The following is a 25,068-nucleotide window of genomic DNA, read 5'->3' as shown; positions in this document are numbered from 1 at the left end:
CAGGAGGCTGAATTTCAAGAATATTCAACAACGTCTAAATCCAAAATTCATCCACATAATAAATACAATCTAAAGAGACTCAATGAGAAAAGAATAGAGCAGGAACACCAGTCCGTGTGCTGCACACGATCAACCAAAATCCTTTGATGATGATGAGAGAGATGTTAGACTTGCTGTTTTCGTCAAAAAATTCAATTTTTTTTGGTTCTGCGCATTTTGTCATCTGTCGTGTTGGAGTTTCCATCAAACAACAATCTTTGAAGAACCACACGGTCAACGAAATCAAAGCAACAATCTGTGCCTCCATCCATGATGACCCTTCTTTTGCAAAATGTAAAAATAACAAGCCACAACGTGTTGATGACGACGACATCAGTCTCGAGTGAGTAAAAACAACCATGGACGCGAACATTTCCAAAAAAAAATGTTGAGCCACAACGCACAAACCTCATCATCAATCTCGCAAGATCGAGAGACTAAAATTGATCATCGTGATGATGAAGAAGATAATGCACCAACTCCATTTATGCTCGGAGATGTTTCAATGAATCGAGTGAGTGATGTTCCAGAAGATGTTTTAATTCTGATATTTTCCTACCTTGATTGGAAGGATATTATTTTGAATATATCATTGGTGAATACTACTTTTTATAATTGTCATAGAAATGATGCAATTTGGAAGAAATTTATTAAATATCCAAATAATATAAACAACGAAAATGATGACAAGTCTTATTTAGAAATTCCATCAATTGCCAAGAGTATTATTAGACGAAGGGTAAAAGAACGCACCGGTTCGACAAGTTTATTGGAAATATTTAAATATGAATATTTAGTTCTCTACAAGGGATGGTATAATTTTAGAGGTTATAGAGCTCTCGATTCTAAGGAAGACTACAGCATTGGATCAAACCCTTTTGAATGCGATTTTATGACAAATTATATTGACACAATCAAGACGCTCGATGAGAAATCTGAAATTGTAAATCCAAACTTTGGTTACAATAATTTCATATTCCAACGATCTACTGTGAATCCTAACAAGTTGCATATGGCGACATGCTCTCATGTTGTAAAATTTTATAATGTTCACTTGAATAGTGAGGCAATATTTGGTGACGATGCAGATGTTGTTTCTAAATTTGAATATGTACACGAATGGAAAGAAACTTACGAACAGAGAGGCCTTCTTTGGTTTATTGAAACACAACACCATCGAATTCCACATCTTGCGCTAACAGGAGGTACATCGGACTCTATATTTTACACGAATTATTATCCTGAGAATAATGCAGAAGATGTCATTAAAAATTCACGATGTATTCCACACAAGCATAGAAATGGTATTTGGAGTGTGAAAATCATCAATGACAAACATTTTGTGACTGCAGGTGCGGATGGAATTGCAAAAATATTTGATGTGAATACTGAATCAGAAGTTCAAAGCATATTATGTGATAAGAATGGAGCTTCAACTCATAGAAGCGCCATCTATGACATTGATTGCAATCCGCATGCAAAATTTGTGGACATTTTCATGACTGCATCTGCTGACAAATATGTGAAAATATTTGATGCTAGATCGTCATCTTTAATTGGTTCAGTTTATACGGATGCATATCTATACGAGATCAACGCCCAATGTTTCGACCCTTCTTCAGGCCAGTACTCTATTTTAACAGGAACAGATCGAGGGTAAGTTTCCTGCTTATATTTAATATTAGGAGTGATTTATTCTCTCGAAAAACTTTAGTTTTGTTCAAATGATTGATTTCAGAAAAGTTTCAACATCATCCCCTGTGACTGAAGGCAAAGCAGATCCATCAGTTATTTACGATATGGATATATTCCGATTGGGAGCCATTCGAGGATTGATGTGGGATGGACAAAAGATTGTTTGTGGTTCCAAGTTGGGAATTGTAATAATGACCACTGATAGTAAGGCACAAGCAATGACTAGTGACGCCTTGTCGCAAGCTCCAAAAATTGACCAATTTATTAGGCCAGAAGTTATGACTGGAAATGATAGCACTCCTTGTCCGTGGAGGGTTGTTAATTTTATGCCCTACAGTGGTATCATGAGTTTAGAGATGGATGATGAAATACTAGCTGGAGTATCCTCGAATGGAGATGTATTAATTGGTCACTGTCCTCAAACACACATTCCTTTTAGCCGTAGAAACAACTTTTCCAACAACAAAAAATCCACTCTTAAAGAATGCCTTGTACAATAAAGCATAACCAAATAAATGAATCAATTATCTCTTATCTACTCGTGACATTTGAATTTGAATCGAAGGACAAACCCAAATTCCACACGAGCATTGACTTCCACTCCATTTGTAAGCTCCAACTCTGTGACCACATTGCGGACAGTCTAATCTTCCTTCGTCTCCTACCATGGATCCCATCCATTCCATCTTGTCACGAGCATATAAAGAAGTGCAAGATTTGGATGATTTAGATATGCCTTTTTTTAAATCTTTTCTTAGTTTTTTGTATTCAAAATCCTTATTACCTCTCTTTTCAGTTGGTTCGTGTTCAATTAAATCTTCCTGTTTGAATAGTGCGTGCCGACAAATTTGACACAAATATTCATAATTAATATCAGCCTTCTTTTCCATTACATAGAATCTTAATTGTTCCACAAAAATAGGAGACAACCAATCATGAATACTCTCCTCCGAATGTTCAGGTTTCAATCTTGAATGGATAAATTCAATGCTTTGATCCACAGTTAGTCTTTTCTCTTCAATTAAATAAACAGCTAATGCAACAACACTTGGGCTCATATTTAGATCATAATCCGAGCGGATTAATATTCCAAATGGTTGTCCTTCCTTCTTGTACTTAAAGGCTTCAACAAAGAATTTCTTACATCCACCAAAGAATTCATCAATGGTATCTTGACTGGTATGCGCAATTAAACACTCGTAGGAAAGAATGGTGTGTTTTACATTGGTATCCTTGGTGTTTGTTGTTGGTAATGATGATGATGATGGTGTGGAATTACGAGAAATGTTTCCATCTTCATGCTGTGAGGCTTTATGAAGCACCAAACTCAAGACATGAGTGATGGAGTGTTTTTTAATTAATTCCCGATAGTCATCAGTAATCTCTTCAAAATGGTTGCACAACAATTGTTGTTTCTCTTCTTTATGATGAGGAACGTCCTCTTGTTGTTGTTTGGCTGAAGGTAAAGCCATAAAAATACTGTTGGTCACTTGTTGAATATGCGGAATGTTGCTGGATGATGTTTCGTTCATTTTTTTTTGAAGGTGAAATTGTAAACTCTCCATTCAATTTCAAATTGAGTTCAATGTAATAATTATTGAAATATTAAAATTCGCTGATTGTAACTATCCACAATGATTAATTCTCCTTCCGTTTCATTGATACACACTCCTGTGTGATAAAAGAATTCATTGTTACTCAACAGTGCAAGTGATTTTCGCAAGGACCCAAACGTTTTGATAAAGTTGCCATTCTTATCCAAAATTTGCATCACACCATTTAAATAATCACAAATAATGACGTTTCCGCTCTTCTTATCAATACAGAGCCCAGTTGGATATTCAAATCTTTGAATATTTTCAGAATCTCCTAAACCTTTTGGTAAACTTTTTGTTACAATCCAATCGTCACCAATCTCACGTATGAAATAAATCATATTGGCACCCATGTCGCTAACTACAAATTCATTATTTTGTCCATCATGTCGCATGTCAATACCACATGGAGCAACAAACTTGACGAATAGTTCTGTTGAAGAATCTAAGGAATTTCTTACACAAGGCATTTGTGATATAACTCTCAATAACACACCGTCCCATGCCCTCAAAACCTTAATTTTTCCATGTCCTGAATCACAGTAATAAATTAAATTTCCATCCTCACTCTCTGAATCGTATTTAATGACAAGAGATTGAGCTCGATCATTACCTTCCTCTTTTAGTTTTCCAGTTTTCCACAAAAAAGGATGTTTTCCTCCTCTCTTGTTATCTTTTCTAGGTTGCAACACAGTTGCTAAATCGTACTTGTACAGACAATAATCACCACAGGTCATGATGATAACCTCAGATCCTTGCTCATCATATTCCACTTCAATGTCCATGTACCATGGTGCTGAGTGTGTGTAAATGGTTTGCTTGTATAATTTTGTTCTCAAATCAAACACTTGTGTTCGTGTATTGTTAGCATCCGAAACCAGCAAGGCCAAACCCGAAAGAAGAAATCACGCGCTTTGATCGATACCATGTTTTCCTCTCGACATCAAACACACAATGAACAAGATCTATTCTTCGGAAATAAAACATTTGCAATCATCTCCTCCTCCAACATTGCACCAACCTTTTTAGCCTGACTGGTTGATGTCGCTCCTGTCTCTTCTGTCATACGTCTTCCAATAATTCTTCTTCCTCCATCGTCTTCCCAATGTAATTCTAACAATGCTCTCTTTGATCCGAATGATCGTCTCATCGTTACCATGAATATAAAAAAATTAATTTTGAATATTCCTGATGAATTGTGGCATTTTGGCATTTTTCAATTTCTGACACCCATGTCCATACCTACACTGTCAAGAGTGAACAAAAAGTTTCATTGCTGTGTCACTAATTTAGATGACATTCAATTTTGGAAGAGAATTCAATTGAAACATTGTCACAAGTATATTATCAAGTCATGCAATCCACACGACAAGAATGCAATGAAAAATTATTATGAACATGAAATTGAGAAGGTGTTAAAAGGTCATAAATTATTAGAGACATCCTTTAAGCAATATGTGATTAACATTTACATTTCTTATTTGGCAGAAATGAGAGAGGGTTTTAAAAGAATTTATCTTTCAATGAGCGAGAAGGAATTTCACAAATTGAAAATTCCTAAAAATGGACAAGTGGGAGAAGATTATTTATTCTTTTTATGGAATCAGAAAAAGCAATGGCCAACGCCATTCTATGTACCTATCAAGATCACACATTTCCCTATGAGTACATACCATCTGTATTTTATAATTATGATCAAGTCAATGTTTCGTTTGAATTTCAAGATCTTTTTTTGCACAATCATAATGTGAAAAGTATTTCATTGGTTAAACTTGTCACTCTCTCTGACACCAAAATTGTTGTGAACATGGTATTTCAACATTTGTGGACTTTAAACCTCACATTGAAAAAGATTTAATTGATCTTGTTGAAACTATTGTAAAATTGCTCATTTTGATGAAGGAGCAATATAATTTATTTGGAAAAGAGAATTTGCACCAATTTAGTACCATGCGTGTCAGGAACACGAGACACTAATGATTGGTCCTTGTAGATGTTCTTCTCAATTTTGTGGCCATTTCCTTATTGGAATATTAGTTCGAAGCAAGATCAGACAATTTAGAAGCAAGCACATGCTGTACGTGTTGATAAAGGAATCTAATCTTCCAATACAGATTTAATCTTATTTTCTGTTTCTTTCACTAGTCCCTTCTTGATATTATTAAGCTCATTGAAAATAAATTGAAAAACTGGATCTCCTAATTTCACAAAGGTATAGTTTTGGGTAAATGAAATAAATTCATCAAGACAATCTCTCTTTGCTGATATCATGGCTTTAAAATATGCGGCAACAACTTCTTTTGTGAAAATGAATTCTTCAGTTCTGGCTCTTCTCATTAAAAGATTTGCATCCACAAAATTTCCAGTCTTCTCATAAATGTTAAACATCAGAACTAAAGTTTCAGAGTTTAGTTTCTCAATATGATAATAAATGGCGTCTACCTTGTCAAAGCGTCCTTTCATCAAGCAATATTTCAACAAGTAATTCTGAATTTCAACAACTTCTGTTACTCCACTCATGTTTACAAGATTGGTAGCCATTTCAAAAATGTCAAAATATTTTACATCAAGCTCTGGCACGCCGAATTTGATTTTGTTCGAGAAAACGTTTAAGTCTTGATCAAAATATTCCAAAAGTAATCTAATAAAGGTTTGGTTCAAGTTTCTGGTTTGTAAAATCTTAGAAAAAAGAAATGGCAATAGGTCATCATAATTCAATATCTTCATAGCCTGTACAATGCTTTTAAAAACCATTGGATGTTCATAAAAGAACAATGAGTCAACCATTTTGGTATCCTCTAAGAGAGTGGCAAGATTTGGCAATAAACTAGTCGGTAATGTTTCCACATCAAGAGAAAAGGCATATGCATACATATTTCTGGAATATTGTGCCCAAACTTCAGGTGCGAACAATTCTTTGCCGAAAGTATCCTTAACAAGATTGAGAAATGGATAAATTAGCTTTGAAGTTCTGTTATGATAGAGATTTGAACAAATACTGCTGTACATTTTCAGGGTTGGAGAGACTTTGCTGTTGTAGAGTCGTTCTAGTACTGGTTTGATATCTTCATACATGGTTTCTTTTTCCATAAATTGAAATATCGTCTCAAATAGGTCTTTCGTAAACAAAGCAGTTGGTCTGTGTGACAGCACGTCTCTGTATATGGATATTCCTAAATTATACAGTTGGGTTCTATTATTTGAGCATATATCATACAATTTCAGAACATAAATCTCATTTTCTGGTCCCTTTAAAGCAGTATGAAGAGCACCTTTGATTTGTTTCAGATTTTTGTATTGATTTTCAATTATTGATACTGCATTTCCTAAAATTGAGAGTTTAAATAGGAATATGTGAGTTTGAGAAATAATTGATTTAGAGTGTTGATCATGCATGTTTTTCAATCGGTTCATAATCTCCTTGCTGACATAAAACGCTTTTCTAATTAATTCAGGAGAAACCGAATTTTGGTTCTTTTCTACTTCTGCTAATGTATTTGCAAAAACATTCATCACAGCACCAGAGTGCTCAGCCAAATCATTGGAATGAATATAATTATTTTGAATATATTCATAATATGTATTGATGTTCAAGGAAGATATATCCACAATATTGCTACCACTAGTTGGAGGTGAGGTCAATTCCGGGTTATAATGTTTCATACTCATGGAAAATGAATGCCCATATTTGAATGGTGTCCCTCGGAATACTCCAAATATTTCATTCATCACGACAGAACCAAAATAGTTAGTACTTCCACATGTTTCCATGTAACCCGATGTTTTATTGGCCACCAGATGTGTTCGTACGAGAGAGCTGAGAACACGGCTCCGAGAAAGCCCGAAAGAGGCTTTTTTCAGCATTTTTTTTGATTCTTTTTTGAATTTTCGTAATTTCTTCAAAAACAATGAATAGCAATAATTCGAAAGGACAAAGAACAAGAGGATATAAAGAACTTGTTAAAAATTAATTTAGAAATGAATGAGTTCATGAATTTGCGAATCGACTCTTATAACAATTGCTTCTTTACAGAGAGGATATCATGAATGGAGACTGTCTTTACACAACCCGTATAACTCATCATAGATACTTTTCGATTCGAACCATTGTTACTACTACCACCACTACTACTGCTGCTACTATTCACTTGAATTTCCTCAATCGCAAAATACTTGGCAAAAGTATTGGACTTTTCTTCAAACATTTTAGAAATACGTCCCATCAATATCTTTACAGGATGAATGGATGGTGTTGTTGTTGAGGTTGTTGCTGAGGTTGTTGCTGAGGTTGTTTGAGATGATGGAAGCATTGAAGTGAGAGAAGAGGATTGATTCATGAATGGTGGTGTTGCTGTTGTTGTTGTTGTTGCGCAAGATGATCTCACCTCCAAAGTACAAACATTTCCAACAGAGAGAAGGACCATTCCATGGCAACTACCACCACCACCACCACTGCTATGAGTATTATTAGGAGTTGTATGGCTCTCTCCACGGATCACACAGGATGTATAATAATTATAGAGTGAGGTTGAAGATGTTTTGAAATCTTTCATGGTCCATGAGAAGGTTAAATGAGGTGTGGAATCAGAAATGGAAATTTGAGGTCGAAGTTGAACCACATTACTACTACTACTATTATTACTATTATTAGGATTTGAATGAGTATTAGGATTCAGAATCGACGTCGAGTTCGAGTTTGGATTGGAATTGAATAACCGAGTCATTGAATAACAATCTTGATCCAAGGTATTCACATGAGGATCATCCTTCACATAAAATCCACATCGTTCTTTCAATTCTTTGGCATCTCTCACCACAAATACTCTTCCAATAATGGTATGAAGAAATATTTCACCTTCTGAATTGGTCATAAAACGTCGTGCTGAATTTTCTTTTGGTAATGAGTCCATTCCGAGAAGACCCAATTCTCCCTTGAGTTGTGGTTGAGTGTGAAGCATTTGTACTTTACACTTTTTGATATTTGGAAATAAAGTACATGTATAAATACTTAAAATTCTACCTTCATGAACATTTGGAGGTTCATTGGGATTGCTGACAATGGAGAATTGAATAAAATCGCCAATCCAAAACATTTGCTCTCTCAACACTTGACCATTCTGTGATTTATGGGTGCGTTTGAATCCTTTGTAGTACTTGTTGCCTTCCTTTTCAGAAATGGGAGAATAGAGAGTATCTTCGAAGGTGGTGGTGGTGGCAGTGGAGGTTGAGGAGGCTACAACACCAGTGGTCGTCGATGAGGATGGAGGATGAGTCGAAGTAGAGGAAGAGCTATCGAAAATGTGATTCGACACGGAATGTATGGGTGTTGATGAATCGAAATCGAAGGATGATAACCCATTCGAACCTGTTGCTAAATGATTGCTTGCAGCAAAATCGAGTGAAGTCATGTGACTGATTGGGAGAAGAATTTGTTTTTTTTTTGTTTTTCGAAATTAAAAATATGAAAAACGGCAACTGTCAGAATGAGCGGGGAAAAACTCATAAAAAAATAATGAGCTCTGATTAAAATTTAAATATTATTAAATTCTTTCATTAGTCAATAGAGAGAAGCTTTTCTCTCTTTCTCTCTGACAATATATCTATTCATTCTTGCCCTTTAGCAGACAGAGAGAAAAAGCGTTCGAAGTCTCTTGAAAAAAAATGTTCAAAAAAACTTGTGTTTCATCTTGCCTTTCGGGTGTTGCTTTGAAGAGTAGTCTCAGCCATCGTCGTTTGGTTTCATCATCATCATCATCAACAGTGAGATCATTCCACCAATCCTACTCATTGAATCAACATAGAGAAAAGTTGAAAGTTGGTTTTATTGGGTTGGGACAAATGGGTGCTAGGTATGTCCATAAAGTAAAATTGAAACAACATGATTTATTGGTACCTTTGAATTTTGTTTGATTATTGTTGATATTTGATGAATATTACATGTTGCCAAATAACCATCCCATGAATTTTTCCATGATATTGATGTTTTGATATTCGAATATTATTTCGAAACTCACTGTTTATTCGCGAATATTTCTTAATTTCATGAACGAACAGAATGGCTCCAAACCTTCTCAAACAAGATGTGAACGCCTTTGACGTTTATGCATATGATGTGATGGATGCCAATGTGGACTTGACATTGAAAAAACAACCAAACATCAAAGCCTGCAAATCTATTGAACAAATCATGCAACAAAACCCTGATTGTGTGATCACTATGCTTCCAACACCAAAGATTGTTACTGAAGTGTACAATGAAGTTGTCTCACTGAAAGAAAAGTATGGTGGTTCCAAAGTCGATCAAAACATCCGAACTGTGTGTATTGATAGCAGTACTGTGGACCCAAAGACTGTTCAAGATATTCAACAGTTGATGGAACAAAAAAAGTTAAATATTAGTATTATGGATGCACCTGTGAGCGGTGGTGTTAATGGTGCTGAGAATGCTACACTTACTTTCATGGTAGGAACTGATAATAAGACTGATTTTGAATTCGCCAAGACATTACTCTCCAAGATGGGTAAATCTATTGTTTTATGTGGCGATAAAGTTGGAATGGGTCAAGTTGCCAAGTTGTGTAATAACTTAGTTTTGGCTATTTCAATGGCTGGAGTGAGTGAAGCTTTAGTATTAGGAACAAAATTGGGAATGGATCCAAAAGTTTTGAGTCAAATCTTTGGAACTTCTACTGCTCAATGTTGGTCTGTCACTTCCTATAATCCTTATCCTGGAGTTATGGAAAATGTTCCAAGCAGCAGAAACTATGAAGGTGGATTTGCTGTCAATTTGATGTTGAAGGATCTTGGATTAGTGAATGGAGCTGCAAAGAACATTGGCTATGATTTGGCCATGGGTCAAATGGTTGAACAATTGTACAAACAAGCTTCAACCAATGGATTAGGTCAAAAAGATTTTGGTGCCATCCTTAAATATTTCAAAGATCAATTAGAGTCCAAGCAAAAGTAAATGAAATCATTCACCTCAGATATATATATATGTGAATCCAAACATCATCAAACATTGATTCTCTCTTTTTGATAAATTTTTTAAATTTTTTTTACACCAAGAAATCAAATCGTCTCTCCCTGAATTTCAAACAACAACACCTCTCCAAACAAATATTTCAAGTAAGCCAGAGACAGGCCATCCTCCTTCTCTCGATGAATCAAGAACCTCTCGAATGCCAATTATGAAAAAACAAGAACCATTGGATCTTCTCAATGATCATCACTCTCGTGAATCATCACACCAACAACACACAAACAATAACAAAAAAATGCTCTCTCAACTCTTCTTCATTCCAACACGTAAGAAGGAAGTTTTGCTGCGTATTACCATTCTCGCAGCCATCTACGTGTTGGCCTTCTGTGTTAGGCTTTTTTCAGTCTTCAGATATGAGAGTGTCATTCACGAATTTGATCCATATTTCAATTTCCGTTCCGCTAAATATTTGGTAGATTACGGATGGTATGATTTCTACAATTGGTTTGATGATTTTTCTTGGTATCCTATTGGACGTGTTGTAGGAGGTACAGTGTATCCAGGAATCCAAATTACAGCAGCTTTCATGTATTGGATTTTGAGAACCATCAACTTTACCGTGGATTTAAGAAATGTCTGTGTTCTCACCTCTCCTTTCTTTGCTTCCAACACTGCCATGATTACATATGCCTTTACAAATGAAATTGCTGGTCCGAGCGCAGCTTTGACATCCTCGATTTTGATTGCCATCGTTCCTGGATATATTTCTCGTTCCGTTGCTGGATCATTTGATAACGAAGGTGTAGCCATTTTCGCTTTGATTTGCACTTTTTATTTGTTTGTTAAGAGTGTAAGAACTGGATCTCTTTTCTGGAGTTCAATTGCTTGCTTGTCCTATTTCTACATGGTCAACGCTTGGGGAGGTTATGTTTTCATCATTAACTTGATTCCAGTCTATGTTTTGGTATTGCTTGTCACTGGTAGATTCTCTCATCGATTGTATGTGGCTTACAGCTCGTTCTATATCCTAGGTACACTCCTGTCCATGCAAGTCAGATTTGTCAATTTCCAAGCTGTTCAAACAAGCGAACATTTAGGTGCAATGGGTGTATTTGCTTTACTTCAACTTGTGAACTTTGTGAATTGGATTAGATCTTTACTTGATGCGAAAATGTTCCAAAGATTGTTTAGATTTGTTGTTTCAACATTTACTTTGACTGCTGTTGTTGCTATTCTAATTGGAAGTGCCACAGGATATATTGCTCCATGGACTGGTAGATTTTATGCCATGTTGGATCCAACCTATGCCAAGAAACATATTCCAATTATTGCTTCTGTATCAGAACACCAACCTACCACTTGGGCAAGCTTCTTCTTTGATTTACACATTTTGGCTCTTTTATTCCCTGTTGGATTATACTTTTGCTTCCGTGACTTGACTGATGCTTCAATCTTTATTATTTTATATGGAATGTTCAGTGTGTATTTTGCTGGTGTTATGGTTCGTTTGATTCTCGTTCTTGCTCCTGCTGCCTGTGTTTTATCTGGAATTGGTATTTCCAAAACTCTCAAAACTTATATCCGTGCTCTTAAAGCCAAACCTTCAAAGACGGAATCAACAAGCTCCACAGATCAAAAGAAGAAACCACAAGCTTCTAGCTCCACTGAAAAGACTCAAAGTCAACTTCCAAGAGAGATTGCTCTTATCATGCTTATTTCAATGTTATTCCTTTTAGTATTCTATGTTGTTCACTGTGTTTGGGTAACTTCAGAGGCCTACTCATCTCCTTCTATTGTGTTGGCTGCTCGTGGTGCTGGAGGAAGAAGAATTATTTTCGATGATTTTAGAGAAGCTTATTACTGGTTGAGCGAAAATACTAAACCAGATGCCAAGGTCATGTCATGGTGGGATTATGGTTATCAATTAACAGCCATGGCAAATAGGACTGTATTAGTTGACAACAATACATGGAACAATACACATATTGCGACAGTTGGTAGGGCAATGGCCTCTAATGAAGCAAAAGCCTACAAGATTATGAGAGCTTTAGATGTTGACTATGTTTTGGTTATTTTCGGAGGAGTAACAGGTTACGCATCAGATGATATTAACAAATTCTTGTGGATGGTCCGTATTGGTGGAAGTGTTTATCCTGAAATTAAGGAAGCAGATTATTTATCACCAAGAGGAGAATACAGAATTGATGCAGGAGGAAGTCAAACAATGCTCAATTCATTAATGTACAAATTGAGCTACTACAAGTTTGGTGAAATGATGACAGAATATCAAAGACCAACTGGATATGATAGAGTACGTGGAGTAGAAATTGGCAACAAGAACTTTGAATTAGAACACTTGGAGGAAGCATTCTCTTCTGAACATTTCATTGTTAGAATTTTCAAGGTCAAGAAGGAAGCCAATAGATCATAAATATTTTAAGTGATGTTTAATGACAGTGTCATATAATATAACTAAATAATTTAAATAGAACTTTGATTTTACAAGATGTCTTGACTAGTCACAATTTTAACATTGCTCTTTCTGAGCTCATCGAGAGCTTTTTCGACAGACTCTGGCGATAATCCTCTACTTGCATCCTCAATCAGATATGTGTCATAACCTAATTGAACGGAATCCAGTGCAGTAAATTTCACACAAACATCCAAAGCAATTCCTCCAATAAATGTTTGGGAAATGTTGTGTTTCTTTAAAATATCGTCAAGAGATGTTTTGTTCTTTCTAGCATTATCGTAAAATCCGCTATAGGAGTCTATTAAAGAATTACAACCCTTGTGTACAATTTCATCACTACTCGTTACAATTAAGTCAGGGTGAAACTCTGCTCCCTTTGTTCCTTGAACACAGTGATCTGGCCACATGGTTTGTGTAATACCGTCATCCAATACTTTTGAAGAAAATACTTCCGCATTATGACTCGAAGCAAAACTGATATGTTTTGGAGGATGAAAATCTTGTGTCAACACAATTAAATCCCATTTTACTTGATCTCTCAACCTATTAAAAACAGGCACCACTTCATCAGCATGTTTTACTGCTAAACTGCCTCCCTCACAAAAATCATTCTGTACATCAACAATAATGAGGGCTCGTTTTATGGAAGCAGACGATTGAGACATTTTTTAATTTCTGGAATTTCTCAAGTCAGCTGAGAAATGACAGATATTAATAGCAGAAGGTTGAACATTGAATACAGAAAGAACTTTGGTTAAGATAAGAACTTGGCTGAATTACTTGTTGAAGTGGATGTTTATTGAGACAGTGACTTCCAACGACATCCGTGTAGACGTTTCGGCCTTGAAACACGGAGCATTGGTGGTGGGAGAGGGTCAAGGTAACAAGTTTATGGATAAATCTTTTGTGGCTTACCCATAGTTGGCTTAATAGTTACGGAACCAACGTTTTGCCAGTTCTTCTTCAACAATGAAACGAAGAAGTTCATTGCAATAGTAACGTTTTGTTGGATTTCATCTTCACTCATCTTGACGTTACCAATAGCAGTAGCCAAGTTAATTTCCTTCTTCAATTGGAACTTGACAGTCTTCTTCAACTCTTCAATCTTGGATGGAATATCGTCGTTTTGACCCAAGACGAGAGGGAACTTTCCAGCCTTGGACAAACCAGGACCCAACAATCTTGGAATTCTCTTGATCAAAGAGTCAGAAGCCAAGAAAGCATCATAGGAATCAGCCAACTTCTTAACAATCTTCTTATTCTTGTTGGTGTTCTTCAAATCATCGACTGTTCTGTATGGAATTCCGAGTTCCTTTGCCTTTTCGCAGTGGTTGTGGTCTCCCAAGATGCAAACCTTCAAATTTTCCTTGACATAGTTTGGCAACTTCAAAGAACCGTTGAAACGCTTGTCCTTGGATGGATCGTAGTTCTTCAATTTGATTTGGAGGTCAACGGTTTGGGTGAACTTTCTTCTGTCCTTCTCACTCAATACCTTGACAACAGATTCCCTAAGCTCGTCACTTGAAAGCTTACTCATGGTGAATGTTCTGTTCGGTCGAAAATAATTTTGAAGTTGAAGTAGAGAACAGCAAAATGAACGACTTACAATTAGTGTATTTTTTTTCAACAATTTTTAAAAAAATGATGGTCAACTCTTTTCTAAAGTTTACAATGCCTGTTAAAACGGCTTGTGGTCGTCTCCAGCCAAAAAATGATTGATCACTCGTAATAGAATAAACGTCAAGAGTATTTATCTGTTTGGTATTTCAGGAAGATAATTTCCAAGACTGTACTTGCTGTTGACGGAGTTCTTTTCAAGATAAACCTTAAAAACGTCTTCATATTGGTTGAAAGGGCAGAGGCAACAATTATCACTTCCTCTTAATGGTTCATCGTCTGCTGAGGCTTTTGACGACTCCTTTCTTAGCCAAAAGGCCCTGTCAAAAGATTTCAATAAAATTTCATCACTCTTACCCTCATCCACGTCGAAATAGCTTGGAAGAGCATCCTTAATTGTATTATAAAACATATCTAACTCTGCGTGTGTCTTAAATGTGACAGATTGTACGTTTTTAAAAAGTGGTTTCAACTTATCAGTCAAATCAATGGTCATGTCACAAACGCCATATTTTTTGAGTCTTTCTATGTAGTTCTTGGCTGCTCCTTTTAATTTACTTTCAAAATCAATTCCAATTTTCTCCAACACAGCTTGGGTGACTAATGAAAACCAAATAAAATCGAATGGTTAAATGATACCAAATGAACAAGTTTTGTACAACTTACAGTGCTGACAATTTGCCTTGCGATTTTCATACATTACAGATCCATTCCATCTACAACATTCTTTTGCAATAACATCTAAACAATGGTGAATGTCAGCTTCCTTAGTAATAATAACAAGATCAAAAGCAAAAACAGCCTTTGATGAAGAGTTCTTTCTAACGATGGCCAATGAATTGTCATTCCATTCGACATACCAATTTCCTACAATAAGTGCCGTATGAAACATTCCAAATTGAGAATCTCCAGTGAAGTTTAAAGTATGTCCAATACGTCTTAGTAATCTCATGTGTGATGATTGATCCAACTCAGTGAGAACAAACTTAATTCTGAGACCAGTTTTGGTACGTTTGTTTGTTGCTCCCATTCCACCAAAACCAATATCTTGATCCATTTCCGTTGCAGGATTAAAGAATTTGTACTTGAAACGATCATGAAGAACACAATTTTGAGCAATTGTTTGAATTTTCTTCGAGTCAACTCCTTCAACTTTTTTCAACTTCTCGATACAGAACGCAACGTATTTCTTCTCTTCATCAGTGAGTTTGTTGTCGGGAAATTTTGGTATGGCACTTCTATGAGAGATAGTTGATCGATGGTACGAAGCAACATCTTCAGTTACGTTTTCTGCTAAATCTCTATTTAATTGATCATCGGTAAAAGTGAGAGTGTCATAATTTCGTGATGTATTATCGTATTCATCAGTGGATGTTGTAATTTCACCATTGTTGGTTCGCGCTCTAGAATGCTCGTTGGATGCTGTTGATTTAAATGTTTCTGTGTTATGACTAGAGAAAACCGATTTACCGTTATTGCTACTTGTGTTTTGAGTTTTTGTTGTGCTTTGTATTGCGGCTTCATCATCTTGGTCATCAGCAAACTTGTTATCTGACAATATGAAGATTCGGAATGTGATGGATCTTGTTGTTATCCACTGAACCAAAGAAACAGAAACATACTTTGATCGCTGACGCTGCTGAACAGTTTGCGAATGAAGGACATTTTTTTATTGTTGGGGTGATGAAAGATGATTTTCTTCCAGATGTTTGCAAATTTCATTTGTTGCTTTTTCAATCTCTTCCAAGGTATATCCATGAAGGAGTTTCTTTCTTTCTCGGCTATTCATTTCTCTTTGAGATAGAGAATGACGGTGTTGAGATAGGAGCTGTTTTACTTGGTTGGCTTTTCTTCTTGTGTAGTCGTCATATGTTTCGTCGGAACTTATTTCTTCATGTTTTGGTAAACATTCCAAACTGTCAACAGACATATTCTTTTAAAATGGCCATGTAAGGAAGATAATTCTGAAAATTGTTTCAACTTACAATTAGGGACTGCCATTCCTCTACAACCCTCGATTTTACCAATGACTTTACTGTGGCCGAAGGAGACAAGGCGTGTTTTGATTTCTTTGGTGTTTCGATCTTATTTGAAATCGTTTCGCTTTTGAGAGGAGAACTATGCACAATTTTGCTTTCCTCATTTAAAGAAACTGAAGAATCAATGGACTTTTCAAGACCTTTACCAAGAGAAGAAATAGGAACAACCTCTTCCAGCTGTTGTTCGCAAATATTGTTAGATTCAATTGTATTCACCTCATTCTGCGTTGGATTACTCTTTATATTCAACATCCTTAGTGATTCGGAAACAGAGTGAGAGGATGTCACACCTTCCGCCACAGGAATCAAAATCTCTTTCATTTTCAAGCTTATTTGGGGAACACAGTACGCTTTGACCAAGTTCTTGTTGTATATCGGAGAAGCGTTCTCTATTATTTGTTTGTTGAACTCGAAAAATTCATTGGCTGTTGAGGAAAATGGATGAGGGACCTTACTTGTGGAGGGACGAATATGTACATCATATGAAGGAGAGGAAGATCTGTCTTTTGAAGAAATAGACTCTCCAACCTTTGAATTTTGAATGATCTGATGAACTGTTTCTGAGGAATTAGGCTTGTTTGACATGGTTCGTTTGGAGGCTTGTTCAGCAATTTTTGATGATTTTACTTCCTTCATCAACAATGAAGCAGGAGATGTGTAGCATACACCCGTGAGGCTTGATATGATTTTTGATCCCTTTTTCTCGAGTTTAGATCGTGATGTTTGGTTCTTTGTGGATGGTTTACGAGCTAAGAGAGGAGATGATGTTGGAGTATCGGTTTGAGGTAAATTCCTTTCCGTCATTAAAATATTTTTTCGGATGATGGAGGCAATCTTAAAGATCAAAGCTGTTCATTGAATGAATACCAGAATACTAATGAGTGATATTTAAGAAGTTTATGGATACTTGCACAACAAGCTGAGGCGCTTTCAGTGTTCTTTGTAAAGGCTTTCTCTCGATGCAACAACTGTAATGACGTCAACAATTCCAAAAGACAGAAAAAAAATGAGCTCCAAAGAAACACTCAAAAACGAATCGTCGGAAGACGATCATCAAATAATCACAAATTCCTCCTCAAATTCAACTCCACCGCCATCAAAGAGTGATCTGAAAATATCAAGTCCTTCATCACCTAATGATGGAGTCAAGGTTGAAAGGGTTTCCGAAGCAAAAAATCAAGGCATGATTGTACCATGTGAATTTGTCGTATATGCTACACTGTTTTTTGGAGATTTCAGTCGAGTTGTTGTCGGTGGAGGAGGAGGACATGGAATTCCAAACAAAATTATGGTAATGAAATTCAATTATGAAGAGAATGGAGATAAGGCACTAACAGTAGAATGTGACCACAGCACTGAAAGTGATGTTGTTTGGAACTTAAAGTACGAGATGGTAAATGATACTCCATTCATTGTATTCACTTCGCTCGATAAATTACAGTTACTGAGATATGATTTTAAAGAAAAGAATTTCACAGTATTGGACTCGAAGCCATTATTTAGCAGCAGTGAAGAGTTAGGAAAGAAGATTTGCGATATCAATTCTAATGGTTTTGTTGTTGCAAATGATGACTATAATTCTCTTCATGTGTTTCATATAGAGAACAACCGATTAGAACCTGTGTATGAAATGAAAAATGTGACTAAAAAGAATATGAGTGATTTAACATTGGCTAATGACTCGAATAATACTCTTGGAATTGTTTCAGAAGACAAAACTATACGAGTTTTTAGAATGAACAAGGAGAAGCAATACGAAGAAGTTTTTTCAAGTTCAATTCCAAATATTACACAGTATCCAAAGCAGGATGTGAAGCATTGCTTGTTTCCCAAGAATTACAGCTCAAGTGAACTACTTTTCTACACATTGCATACATCTAGATCAAGTCCAACTTTTGTGTCGTGTTTTAAGGTGAATGATGGTGCGGTCACACTACATTCAACCAGAGAATTCATGAAAAGACCTGCGACTGCATTTTCAGTACTGATAGGAGACGATGGCAAGGAGTATATTTCATTTGGAGTGGATGGAGGCATCCATTTGTACAAAGAAGGGAAGCATATTGGGAAAAAGCTGAACATTCACAGCGAAGCCATCACCTGCATTGACATTTGCAAAGATCCTTATCAAAAACAAAAGGGCACTGGTCTCAAAAAGAAAAAACAACATGTCCATGTATGCAGCGGGGCTATCGACCGTTCAATTTCTGTGCAACATTTGAACGCCAACAAAAAGATTTCTACTTCCATTTTGACCTACCTTCTCTACGTGTTAGCACTTGTAGTCCTGATTTTGGCCATTCTTTATGTAAAGTTAAAGTAACACCTTTATTTGTGGTTTTACAACAAAGGTTTTTGATACAACACTAATCTTGCAAGCTTCGTTAAATGAATAAATCGCGTTGGAAAAATTTATTGAACAGGAACAGTATTAATTCTGAATAGTTTGATAGCCTTTGCATCAACCCAAGGAACACGTGTACTCATCTTCACATAAATACATCCCCAAATAAACGTGATTATGAACGTATCAATTTTCGAATTTCCTTGGAATGTTCTGATTATGATGGTATGAGGCACTGGCAACAAACCAACAAGGGTTGTGTTTTTGAGATAGACGATCACATCCTCTTCAGTGGCATATTCTTGCGAGCAGATCTTTTCGACGTCTGGAGTAAGAGTGTCAATAAGAGTCGTGATTGTGTAGAGTGGAAGCTTTGGTCTCCATGATTGCACCCATTCGTGAGTTGGTATGAATGGTTGTTCAGCTCCTTGTTTGCCTTCATGTTTCTTCATAATTGCTGCTTTGATTGGTTCTAAATCTGGCTCTTGAGTGAGATCCTTGAATAATTTTCCTCTTCTCAAAATGGAGTAAATGACATGGACATTGCCTTCATATTGATATTGAATAATGTTGTTAAAAACTTCAAGTAAAAGAGAAACGAATTGGTGATTCTTTTCACTCGAGTAAAGGAATCTTGGAGATGCAAATGCCTCAAATAAGTTCAACAATTTGACGCTGGAGAGCATGCTTAATGACTTTGTGTAAGGAGAAATATTTGCAATAATTGTCAGCATGCAATCATACAAACCACGAATGATTCCCTTATCACTGACCATAACCTTATTGAAGAACAAAATGAGTAAATCAGCAAAATTGCCTTCAAAAACAGGTACATCCAAAGGTGTTGAAATTTTGTATGGATGATTGAGAGCAACTCCGAATTCTCTGTTTCCACTTAATAATAAAATTGTAAAAGAAGCCAATTGTACAATTGGAAACTTTGTGACCTGTTTGCAATGAAGTTGAATAATAAAAAGAAGTGGAATAAGTAACTCAGTGATGTTAAGTTCCTTGCATACAAATGTTCTGAAAATAGGAGCTTCTCCAAGGATTAGCCACAAAAGAAGCAAGACTTCCTCATAGAATTCGATCAGTTTTTGTGAGCTAGGTAGATAGGTGTTGTGAGAATCAACAACATTTCTGAGAAGTAATGTCATCTTGCTATATAAGTGAGTCATATCTAATGTGTTTCTAAATTGTTGGAAGAATGTATGATAAACATTAGCATGTCCTTTTGGTTTGTGTTGTAACAACACAGACAAAACATGCAATGATGTTTCAATGTACTGAGTATAGTGGTCAGTGAAAAGTTGGGAAGAATATGGAAGTGAGCCTCTTGGATCATATGCAGTAACAAAATTCAACAGAGAATACACCAAGTTATGAACGTGTGGCATTCTATCAGAGACTGCTAATGATAGGAACTTGTTATCAAATTCACTGCATGTCTCAGCATCACAATATAGAACACTTGAGAAACATGTTAATAAGCATCTTAAAATATCATTTCTGTTTTCCATTTGCTCCCAAGATGCTGAACGAAGGCCTTTAGAAAGAGGAACTCCCATACCAACTTGCCATAAAACATTTTCATCCAAGGAATCTGATTTCAATGAAATGTAGTTATCTTCGTTGAATTGTCCTAAAGGAACTGTGAAATCAGGGAGGAATAAGCATCTCATTAATGTTTGCAACATTACTTCAGCAAGTGAAGTAGTCAAATTCACGTCTGCAATTTTCAAAATTGGCAATGGCTTTTTCTCATCAGGTACAGTTTGTGGTACGGAGGCTGTATTAGTTGACTCCACAGATTGAGCCTGTTCAACTGACTTTTCTTCCACTTTTTCTTCTTCTTGGGTTACTGTTTCTTGTTGAGGAATTGTAGAGGTCGTTGATTGCTCATCAACAGCAGCAGTCGCAGGAGACTCCGATGACACCTCAGTGGAAGCATCCTCATTGGTAGTCTCTGATTGTTCTTCAGTATTCGATTCGACTGTTGAGGAAACAGATGTTTCGGCGACAGCCTTTTCCTCTTCTTTTCCTCCTTTCTTTTTCTTGTTCTTTTTCTTCTTCTTTTTACCTGAACTTGACTCAACAGGTTGTTTTGGTGTTTCTTTAGGTTCCTCAACTTTAGGAGCTTCCTTAACTGGCTCCACTACTGGAGGCTCATCTTCTTTTGTAACAGGCTCAGTGGGAGCATTGGAAATATTATTTTCTAATTTTTCTTCCACCTTTTGTTTGAGTTGATCAATTTCCTGTTTCACTAGTTCAATTTGTTCGGAAGATGTGGATTGTTGTTTTTGGGTATCGATTTTTTGATCCGATGGCGTGGATGGAGCTTGTTGCTCAATCGCTTGTTGGTTGCTGCTAGTTGCACCACCAACAACGGATAGCAAATTCGCTGAGCCTGGCAACACGTTATTGAAGAACAGATCACTCACAAAGCCATCATCATCATGCTCAAAAACAAAAGGCAAAATTCTGGTGAGAAGATGAAGTGAGTTTTTGGCACTAGTGCTTTCAGAGAAGTAGTTTTTGGGTTGAGAAAACAGAAAAAGTTGCTCAATACACTATTATGAATCATCATCAAATTGCAAGTGAGAATAATAAATGTTGAAGACCCGAACATATGATGAGACTATGAGATTCAAATGGATGACAAGCTTACCTTATAAATGATTGTGCCAAGATTTGCTGGTTGTACCTTTCTTAACGAGCGAATATCATCGGGAGAAATCACTGTAAATATATCATCAATGGAAAGAGGCTGAATGAACAACATTTTCCAAAAATTATGATCATTGTGTTTTATATAGTTTTCACCCAACTTGGAGAACATGGTCTTGAATTGAAGTTTGGAATCAGAGGAACCCATTTTCTTGCACTAAAGAGGGAGAGTACAAATAAGAGTAGGAGGCTTTGTTGTTGCGTCTATTATTTTTTTTTCAAAAAGATGTCCTCTCAGTGACACCTCATCACACCACTTTCCAATTCGAAGAAAAAATGACTTCGAAGCCCTTTTCTTTTCGAGCACAGCTTTCTTCACTTTCCGAAAACAATAAAACACAAAACAGCAGCAACACTCTAAATCAATATTTGAACGAGATATTTCATAAAGAGTTTATGGAAAAGATAAAAGAATGGAACAACATTCATGATAAATCGTGTGAACATTTCTCGGAATACATTCAACTGGTTCAATTATTGAATCAACAAACTCCTAATGCAACAGTTGAATTTGATCAACAAGTGACAAATAATAGTTCTTTGATGGATATTTCGTTAACACGGAAATGTAAGCAATTTGAAAAATTACTGAAAATGAATTTAATAATTTAAAAATTTAAATAGTGAAACAAGCTCATGATTGCTTGTTGAATTGTATTCAAGATTGTACGTTATCAAGTTGTTGTTTGTTATGAGATTTTAATGAACTCGTCATTAGTTTTTAAAATAGTTGAAAATTTAAAAGAAATAGTTTCTCGAATGAAATTGAAAATGATAAACTCTAAAGAGCATGATAGTCAAACATTGCTCTCAAAAGGACCCTATCACATGCTCAGCAATGCCATGGATTACATTCGATACGCTGAGGATTATATTTCCATGTTTGAAAATGAATTGGATTTTAAAAGTATTACCTTTCAAAGCATCAATGAGATGGAATCACAATACGTCCTCAATACCTATCTTATTGCTTGGAAAAAACAATCATTTATGGACGAGAAAAAACTACGTTATTTAGAAATGGAACTTGCCATGCATCGCAAAGCTGTTACCAATCTGTAAAAGATTTTTCTTCAAAATATCTAACCCTTTGGTTGTCATTATCAAGTAAGTCTCTGAATATTCTGACGCAAATATCGTTTGAAAATTGAAGGTGTGTTCGCGAATCTTTCTTTTTTTAAAAAAATGAGCACATCCGCAGCAATCTTACCCGTGTCGGAGCAGGATGGATTCGTTGTGGTTGGACAAGATTCATCATCACCAATAAAGAAGAACAATGAAGATTCCATTTCATCAACACCAATCATCACTGATAACACAAATACAACTAATATTGTAAATTCAGATCAATCAAAATTTCAATCATCATCATCCGAAGAGGAGGACACACCTTTACCACCCTCTCCCACAGAACCTCCCTTTATTGATATTATTGTGGACCGAGATAACGTCACTGTTGCAGCCATTGCATTGAGAAACAATATGGATATTGATGAATTTCTTTATGCAAATCCTCATTATTCACTTTTAGATATTATTGACAAAGGAACAAAGGTCAAAATTAAAAATCCGAAACATTTCGAACAAAAACAGAAAAGAGATGCAAGAATGAGAGAAATTTGGAAAAAGCAAGAGGAAGAAGAGCGATTAAAAGAATTAAAAGAACCTGTAAAAAACTCTCCCGAACAATCATCAACAAGTCAAACTTATTCTGAAACCGTCATCAAGCATCATTTAAATCCAAAACATTTGTCACAGTCTGCAATTAACATTGCTGGTGATATGGTGGATTCTGTTGGACATACTGTTGCAGAAGGTATTGGATCAGTAGCAAGTGGTGTCGGAACAGTTACAAAGGCCTCTACAAATATGGTTGGATCAGTTGCTTCCAGTGTTGGAAATACTGCTCTGAATATTGCTGGTGGTGTGGGAAATGTGGCAACCTCAGTCAGCAAAACTGTTGGAAGTACAGCAATGAGCTTGGCAGGTGGTGTTTGGGGTTGGGGATCATCCATGATGGGGTTTACATCAAGATCACGATCTGGTTCCTCCTCAACATCCAATGCTTTGGTCCAAGGTGATGATCTTGTTGTTAATGATGGAACAGTTGGCAACAATCATGAATTATCCACACAAACACGAAAAAGAGCTAATTCAGAGGTTGGAGATTACATTTCTATGATTCCCTTCACTGGTGATATTATTTTCCAAGGACGATTACCCACCCCAACCAACTCCCCAAGTACTTCTCCAAAAGTTGATCCTCACATTCCAACGACTACAACAACACCATCAGAAGAATTTGCTCCACCATTGCAATTACATCATCATGTTTCAAATATTGATTTAAAGATTCAATATAGAACTCCTGAAATTATTGGAGCTACAAAACCAGTCATTTTGAAAGAATCACAACTACGAGAACTTTCTCTTTCTTTACCCGTCAGATTTAGAAACAAAAATTTCCTTTTGCTTTACTCAACACAGGAACACGGAATTAGCTTACAAACCATGTATAGAAAAATTGAACAACGTGAACCAGTCATTCTCGTTGTGCAAACCATGAAAGGAGAAATTTTTGGAGCCTTCCTTACAGAACAAGTGGAAATGACTAAAAAGGAGAGATACTATGGAGATGGACAATCTTTTGTTTTTAAATTTGAAAAACAAACCTCGAATCATTCAAAACCACATTCTCCTCACCCTGAAGATGATGAATATGTTCTAGTTCATAATTCACATCCCAAACACAAAGAACAGCAAACCATATGTGTATATAATTGGACAAGAAAGAATGAATATTTTCAATTGACAAGCGCACGTCAATTTTCAGTGGGTGGTGGAGGTCAAGGATTTGCTCTCACTCTTGATCCAGATCTCAAATATGGATCATCTTATTCGAGTGAGACCTTTGGAAATGATCCTCTTACCAGTCATACAGATTTTGAAATTTTTGCGGTTGAAGTGTTCACTCTCGAATCCCTTTTCTCTTCGACTCCATCAAAAACTAATTCTGCCATCACCTTTAAACTCCAACAGCTGTAACTCATGTAATAAAAATTCGAATCATGCAGCACTCCACCATTCACAAATTCGAATCATATGCAGCAACTATTCTAACACTAGCAAGACTATTATTGAATCGTTTCTCTTGGTCGTTAAGATGGATATCTTGTCCAAGAAATGGAATAAGAGTACGCGAAGTTCCTCTGAATCCTTTGTCTGCAATAATATATTCATCTGGATCCATTACTTCCCAGAAATGATTTTCCTCAAATTCAACTAAATTCAAATCATTATTGGACCCATTATATGACAAGCTGAGAAATAGAATGTGTCCATTTGGTGAAACAGCAATTAAGATGGTGAAAGTATGTAATCTTTTTTCCTGAATATAAACTTTGTTCCTGTCTTTTGTTTGAGGGAGTGAATACTTTTTGTTCTGTTCCGTCCATTACCAGTCACGAACTTCTTAAAAAAATGCACACCGTTGCTCCTTCTGAACTCTCGTGATTGAATTTTGAATTGGTGTTGTAGTTGGGACGATGCAATAGAAC

General features: G+C 36.1%; 15 protein-coding genes across 15 annotated transcripts; 6 read left to right on the top strand and 9 right to left on the bottom strand.

The window, feature by feature from the left end:
• Window positions 1-424: 424 nt before the first annotated feature.
• Window positions 425-2,234, top strand: FDP41_001298 (uncharacterized protein; the record flags this gene model as incomplete). Its single annotated transcript, XM_044703558.1, has 2 exons — window positions 425-1,695; window positions 1,754-2,234. The coding sequence occupies 2 exons, from the start codon at window positions 425-427 to the stop codon at window positions 2,232-2,234; spliced, it is 1,752 nt and encodes a 583-aa protein (XP_044564343.1).
• Window positions 2,235-2,258: 24 nt separating this feature from the next.
• FDP41_001297 (uncharacterized protein) lies at window positions 2,259-3,266 on the bottom strand (the record flags this gene model as incomplete). The annotated part of the gene is made up of 1 exon (XM_044703547.1): window positions 2,259-3,266. One exon carries the CDS (start codon window positions 3,264-3,266, stop codon window positions 2,259-2,261), a length of 1,008 nt encoding a protein of 335 aa, XP_044564342.1.
• Window positions 3,267-3,328: 62 nt separating this feature from the next.
• FDP41_001296 (uncharacterized protein) lies at window positions 3,329-4,066 on the bottom strand (the record flags this gene model as incomplete). The annotated part of the gene is made up of 1 exon (XM_044703536.1): window positions 3,329-4,066. One exon carries the CDS (start codon window positions 4,064-4,066, stop codon window positions 3,329-3,331), a length of 738 nt encoding a protein of 245 aa, XP_044564341.1.
• A 1,360-nt stretch (window positions 4,067-5,426) lies between these two features.
• Window positions 5,427-7,193, bottom strand: FDP41_001295 (uncharacterized protein; the record flags this gene model as incomplete). The annotated part of the gene is made up of 1 exon (XM_044703525.1): window positions 5,427-7,193. One exon carries the CDS (start codon window positions 7,191-7,193, stop codon window positions 5,427-5,429), a length of 1,767 nt encoding a protein of 588 aa, XP_044564340.1.
• Window positions 7,194-7,339: 146 nt separating this feature from the next.
• FDP41_001294 (uncharacterized protein) lies at window positions 7,340-8,737 on the bottom strand (the record flags this gene model as incomplete). Its single annotated transcript, XM_044703514.1, has 1 exon — window positions 7,340-8,737. The coding sequence occupies one exon, from the start codon at window positions 8,735-8,737 to the stop codon at window positions 7,340-7,342; it is 1,398 nt and encodes a 465-aa protein (XP_044564339.1).
• Window positions 8,738-8,990: 253 nt separating this feature from the next.
• Window positions 8,991-10,296, top strand: FDP41_001293 (uncharacterized protein; the record flags this gene model as incomplete). The annotated part of the gene is made up of 2 exons (XM_044703503.1): window positions 8,991-9,178; window positions 9,384-10,296. The coding sequence occupies 2 exons, from the start codon at window positions 8,991-8,993 to the stop codon at window positions 10,294-10,296; spliced, it is 1,101 nt and encodes a 366-aa protein (XP_044564338.1).
• A 310-nt stretch (window positions 10,297-10,606) lies between these two features.
• Window positions 10,607-12,742, top strand: FDP41_001292 (uncharacterized protein; the record flags this gene model as incomplete). The annotated part of the gene is made up of 1 exon (XM_044703492.1): window positions 10,607-12,742. The coding sequence occupies one exon, from the start codon at window positions 10,607-10,609 to the stop codon at window positions 12,740-12,742; it is 2,136 nt and encodes a 711-aa protein (XP_044564337.1).
• A 68-nt stretch (window positions 12,743-12,810) lies between these two features.
• Window positions 12,811-13,449, bottom strand: FDP41_001291 (uncharacterized protein; the record flags this gene model as incomplete). The annotated part of the gene is made up of 1 exon (XM_044703481.1): window positions 12,811-13,449. The coding sequence occupies one exon, from the start codon at window positions 13,447-13,449 to the stop codon at window positions 12,811-12,813; it is 639 nt and encodes a 212-aa protein (XP_044564336.1).
• Window positions 13,450-13,673: 224 nt separating this feature from the next.
• FDP41_001290 (uncharacterized protein) lies at window positions 13,674-14,321 on the bottom strand (the record flags this gene model as incomplete). Its single annotated transcript, XM_044703470.1, has 1 exon — window positions 13,674-14,321. One exon carries the CDS (start codon window positions 14,319-14,321, stop codon window positions 13,674-13,676), a length of 648 nt encoding a protein of 215 aa, XP_044564335.1.
• A 213-nt stretch (window positions 14,322-14,534) lies between these two features.
• FDP41_001289 (uncharacterized protein) lies at window positions 14,535-16,066 on the bottom strand (the record flags this gene model as incomplete). The annotated part of the gene is made up of 3 exons (XM_044703458.1): window positions 14,535-15,001; window positions 15,068-15,952; window positions 16,024-16,066. The coding sequence occupies 3 exons, from the start codon at window positions 16,064-16,066 to the stop codon at window positions 14,535-14,537; spliced, it is 1,395 nt and encodes a 464-aa protein (XP_044564334.1).
• Window positions 16,067-16,377: 311 nt separating this feature from the next.
• Window positions 16,378-17,244, bottom strand: FDP41_001288 (uncharacterized protein; the record flags this gene model as incomplete). The annotated part of the gene is made up of 1 exon (XM_044703447.1): window positions 16,378-17,244. The coding sequence occupies one exon, from the start codon at window positions 17,242-17,244 to the stop codon at window positions 16,378-16,380; it is 867 nt and encodes a 288-aa protein (XP_044564333.1).
• Window positions 17,245-17,446: 202 nt separating this feature from the next.
• Window positions 17,447-18,763, top strand: FDP41_001287 (uncharacterized protein; the record flags this gene model as incomplete). The annotated part of the gene is made up of 1 exon (XM_044703436.1): window positions 17,447-18,763. The coding sequence occupies one exon, from the start codon at window positions 17,447-17,449 to the stop codon at window positions 18,761-18,763; it is 1,317 nt and encodes a 438-aa protein (XP_044564332.1).
• Window positions 18,764-18,852: 89 nt separating this feature from the next.
• FDP41_001286 (uncharacterized protein) lies at window positions 18,853-21,659 on the bottom strand (the record flags this gene model as incomplete). Its single annotated transcript, XM_044703425.1, has 2 exons — window positions 18,853-21,354; window positions 21,453-21,659. The coding sequence occupies 2 exons, from the start codon at window positions 21,657-21,659 to the stop codon at window positions 18,853-18,855; spliced, it is 2,709 nt and encodes a 902-aa protein (XP_044564331.1).
• A 128-nt stretch (window positions 21,660-21,787) lies between these two features.
• FDP41_001285 (uncharacterized protein) lies at window positions 21,788-22,573 on the top strand (the record flags this gene model as incomplete). The annotated part of the gene is made up of 3 exons (XM_044703414.1): window positions 21,788-22,079; window positions 22,136-22,177; window positions 22,230-22,573. 3 exons carry the CDS (start codon window positions 21,788-21,790, stop codon window positions 22,571-22,573), a joined length of 678 nt encoding a protein of 225 aa, XP_044564330.1.
• Window positions 22,574-22,696: 123 nt separating this feature from the next.
• On the top strand, window positions 22,697-24,556 carry FDP41_001284 (uncharacterized protein; the record flags this gene model as incomplete). The annotated part of the gene is made up of 1 exon (XM_044703403.1): window positions 22,697-24,556. One exon carries the CDS (start codon window positions 22,697-22,699, stop codon window positions 24,554-24,556), a length of 1,860 nt encoding a protein of 619 aa, XP_044564329.1.
• Between the last annotated feature and the right edge of the window lie 512 nt (window positions 24,557-25,068).

Source organism: Naegleria fowleri (genome assembly GCF_008403515.1).
Source record: "Naegleria fowleri strain ATCC 30894 chromosome Unknown tig23, whole genome shotgun sequence".
NCBI lineage: Eukaryota > Heterolobosea > Eutetramitea > Acrasida > Naegleriidae > Naegleria > Naegleria fowleri.
The sequence above is the reverse complement of the archived record's forward strand: the minus strand, read 5'-3'. Positions and strand labels throughout refer to the sequence as shown.